Raw genomic sequence first — 3,932 nt, 5'->3', positions numbered from 1 at the left:
GGCCTTACCAAGTGCGCTTGTTGTCGAAGAAGAGGACAAGGTAGAGGTGCTCGCGTGCTTCCTGAGTCATCTGCTCCCCCAGCTTCAGCACCTCCATGGGGGGCACGGGGATGGGGACACCGTGGTGGAACATGCCTTCCCGCGGCATCTTCGGGTCGATGATCTGCCCGGAGAGCAGGGAAAGATGAAAGGGGAATGGGAGGGCCCCAAGCCGTGGCGTTCCAGAGGCCCTGCCACTGGTCACGAGCGCACAGCCAGAGAAGGGAACGTGGATTTCGGAGGCTGCGATGGTACTCACCAGCGCCGGGTAGGAGGGGTAGCCCCGGCACTTAGCCCACACCAGGTCCAGGGCATCCAGCGAGGAGTCCTCATCCTCGGAGAGCCACCCCGTGCCACGCCCCATGCCCTTGCGCACCACTGTGCCAGAGGAGAGCAGAAGGGGGTCAGCTGTGTCCCCTCCCTGCAGCTGAACCCCTGCGTGGCCGCTGTACTTACTGCCATGCCCCACGCCTCGCCCTGTGCCCACAGAGTAGGACTCGTTCTCTGTTCCCGAGGTGTCCTCACTGCTGTCCTCTGGGAAGTTCACTCGGGAGAAGGAGGGTTTCCCTCGGCCCTGCTTGGAGGGCGTTGTGCTGCAAAGAGAGGAAGCAGAGGTAGCAGCAGGAGCCACGTTGAGCTTCCAGAAACCGTTGTTGAGACAGGGAGGCACTGGGGCTTGTGGGCTCCCACTGCCAGCTTCAGCACCGGGAAGGGCTCGGCAGAGGTGCCAGGAAGAGCAGTGGAAGGGCGCGTCTGCTGGGGCACCCACTGGGCACTCACCCCATTACGTGGGAGGACCCAGAAGCAGGGCACTGATCTGGATGAGGGGTGCAGGCAGGCACCAGCTGGGAGGGCTGGTGCCAGAGCCACTGCTGTGCTGGGAAGGAATTCCCACCTCGTGCTCCCTACAGCCCTTCACTGTGCACTCACCTCTTTGGCCTTCACATTAAAAGAGGCAAAAACCTCACAGTTCTCTGGGGTTTAGCCAACGGTAGCCAGGTCCCAGGAGGGTGAACAAGACAGGTACCACTACACAGGCTCTCCGAGAGCTGCCCGCTGCCGTGTGGGGCAGCACCCGCACCGTCAGAGCCGGTACCTGGTACGGTCCGAGGCGGCGCTGCTGCTGCTGCTGCTGCTGGACTCCGAGTCGGAGCTGCTCCGGGGAAGATTGCAGTCGTTGCGGTACACCAGGAAGCTCTTCTTCACCGGCTGGTTCCCGCTGCTGAAACCATTGGCTGGCAGGTCTGCAAAAACACCCCATGGGGAGAGCGTTACCACCACGCGGGACCTCGGCGTGGGCTCCTGGTAGGGCAGCGGCCGCTGCACCCACCCATGGGAGCGTCCTCGGCAGATTTATCGCTGTCGCTGTCCGAGCTGGAGCTGGGCCGCGGGCTTCGCCCTCGCTTCCTCTGCCGCTGGGACGAGCCCATGATCGGGAGCTGGGGGGGCCCGATGGGGCTGTTCCCGTGCCCGGGAGTGATCTGGCTGTCGCGATTCTTCGGGGGGCGTCCCGGTCGCTTTGGAGGGCCTGCGGTCTTAGGGTTCTTCTTGGAGAAGAGCACTGAGGTTCTCCTGCCCACTTCATGTGCTGGAGTGGAAGAAGAATTGGGACCCAGACCTGGAAGAGAGAGAAGGTGTCAGCTGCAGCCTGTGGGACCTTTCAGGGACCGCACAGCAGGGGCATCAAGGAACAGCTTCATTTCTCAGGAATGTTATCTCAGAAGATGCTACCATCGTGAATTTTGCCATGCCTCCGCCCTCAGCGTCAAATTATCCAACCTGCTGGCAGTAAAAGCTAGATGGGGACATCAGAGAACACTCCACCAGCCAGGGATATCCTCCTTTCTGCCTGGCAGCAACCAGAGACAGAAGTCAAGAACAGGAAGCAAGAAGGAATAAACCTTCCCTATGACACACAGCAGCTGAGAAGCTCCACTGCACCCCTGAGAGCCAAAGGTCCTAAACCACTTGCCACCTGTCAGGGCAGCCCCCCCTGCAACAAAGCCTGACCAGAGGCGGTTCTCCACCGCTCCCCAAAACCGGCATCATTCTGGAGGGACGGGTACACCTTTGCCAGTCTCCTGGCTGCTGCTCTCCTCGGCGGCGCTGTCCGTCTGCAGGTCCTTCTCGCAGGGGTTGTGCGACTGCAGGACTCCCCGGGCGGAGCCGTGCCGCTCCTGCCCGTCTCGGCCCAGGTCCCGCGGGTGAGCCAGCTTCCGCCGCAGCACCGTGATCTCCTTCTTGATCATCTTGGCCCGGCGAGACCGTCCTATGCTCTGCTTGCTGGCATTGACCTCATCCAGCCGCTCCAGCAAGATCTTTAGCTGCTCCTCCAAGGGCAGGTGCTTCTGATTTTCTGAGAGCAGTAGCCGCACGTCTTCTGAGGGAACAAAGAGGATCAGATGGATGGAAGACATCGGTAACTCTTTGGAGCTCCTCTACTTGAAAGGGCATGGGGAAATCCAGGCTCCCCACAGGAGGTAAGTAGCTGACATGGTACCAAACACCTGTGAACACGGGAAGTTACCCTAAAAGGCCTGGAGAAGGAGCCCTGTGGGAATCAAGCCAGTTGGGGCTGCTGGGAAAGGAGGCAGATCAGCAGCTCAAAGAATACCAGCGTTCCCATCAGCTGGGGAAAGGACACAGCAGGAGAAAAGAAAGGGGTTTTTCACAGGAGAAACAAGAGTCAAAGGGATCCCAAAGCATCTTAGAGCAAGTTCTCCTGTCTGAGCCTGCCCTGTGCCAGAAGAGGGGGAGAGGGACCCTGGAAGGATCCTTCTCTGACAAGCTGTTCCTGGCGGTGCTCCCCACTGCCCAGAGATGAGCGGAACTACAGCCATGGAGACGGTGAGATCTGGCTGAGGGGTGTCGGGAGCTGCACAGCAGAGCCCACAGCTGGGAGGAGGAGGGAGCACACAGCACCCAGTGGGGTGAGCGCTGCCTCAGCAGAAACCTCTGCAGCTCACAGACAGTGCTGGGGATGGGGCAAGTGACAGCACCCCTGGTGCTGGCCAGGAAGGCCACATCCAGGCAGCCCCCTGCTCTGGCCAAGAGGAATACAAGGGACCAAGTGACTACCAGGTCACCCATACAAACTGCAGCCCAGAACCAACCTAATGGGGCTGGTAAGTGTGTGGCCAGCAATGCCCCCACCTCTTCGGGAGTGGGGACACAAGGCCCGGGTGTCCAACTGAACCTCCACCAGAAGGCAGCTTGAGAACATCCCTGGGGGCCCCAACTCTGCCCAAGCAGGCCTTGTACCCCAGGACAGGGGATGAGTACCCACCGTCCTCGATGTCTTGGACCTGAGCCTCTTCCACTGTCACACAGTGGGGGAAGTGCATGCCTGTCTCAAAGTCAATGCCCATCTTCTCAGCCTGCCGGCGAGCCTGCCGGAGAACAGCACCTCCCTGCTCCCGCAGACGGATGGCTGCCCGGTAGAAGATTGTGTCTTTGGCATTGTATTTCAAACAGTTGTTAATGATCAGGTTGAAATCCTCCTCAAAGTCATCAAAATTCAGATAGCGATAGGCTTCCAGGTTTTGTTTCATTGTCTGAAAATCCATCGGCTTCTTGATGTGATCCAGGTAGTCTGGGACCTGCAGGAGGAAAAAGCCAGAGCTAAGGGCCCAGGAGCCGCCAGTTAGCATCACCTGCTCCAAGAAAACAGTCGTTAGCAGAACCGGGTACCACTCCCTGTGCTCTGCCCAAGTGCACATCGGGGAACGCCGCCTGCTCGTGCGGCTCGAGGAGCAGCGACACCTCCGCACGCCTTGAGCCGCCTGTGTGCCGCCTGTCAGAGCGGGCACGCGCCGCACGCCAGCACGCCGTCCTCTCCCCCCTCTCTGCAGGCAGCTGGGACCCAGTACCACACTGGATGCGCCCCGCGGGGG

The 3,932-nt window shown here is 60.3% G+C and overlaps 1 protein-coding gene across 1 annotated transcript in view; it reads right to left on the bottom strand.

Moving 5' to 3' along the window:
- Nucleotides 1-4: 4 nt before the first annotated feature.
- Nucleotides 5-3,932, bottom strand: part of BRPF1 (bromodomain and PHD finger containing, 1) — a gene marked incomplete at its 5' end in the record, with an annotated part of 11,361 nt that continues 7,433 nt past the window's right edge. The window contains 7 exons of the mRNA XM_008939371.1: nt 5-163; nt 299-417; nt 496-632; nt 1,136-1,283; nt 1,370-1,657; nt 2,108-2,419; nt 3,326-3,638. Coding sequence (XP_008937619.1) covers nt 5-163; nt 299-417; nt 496-632; nt 1,136-1,283; nt 1,370-1,657; nt 2,108-2,419; nt 3,326-3,638 — 1,476 coding nt within the window. The remainder of the gene's footprint in view (nt 164-298; nt 418-495; nt 633-1,135; nt 1,284-1,369; nt 1,658-2,107; nt 2,420-3,325; nt 3,639-3,932) is intronic.

This window comes from Merops nubicus, unplaced genomic scaffold (assembly GCF_000691845.1).
Source record: "Merops nubicus isolate BGI_N331 unplaced genomic scaffold, ASM69184v1 scaffold38434, whole genome shotgun sequence".
In the NCBI taxonomy this organism is placed as follows: Eukaryota; Metazoa; Chordata; class Aves; order Coraciiformes; family Meropidae; genus Merops; species Merops nubicus.
This window is presented reverse-complemented; position numbering and strand designations above follow the sequence as displayed.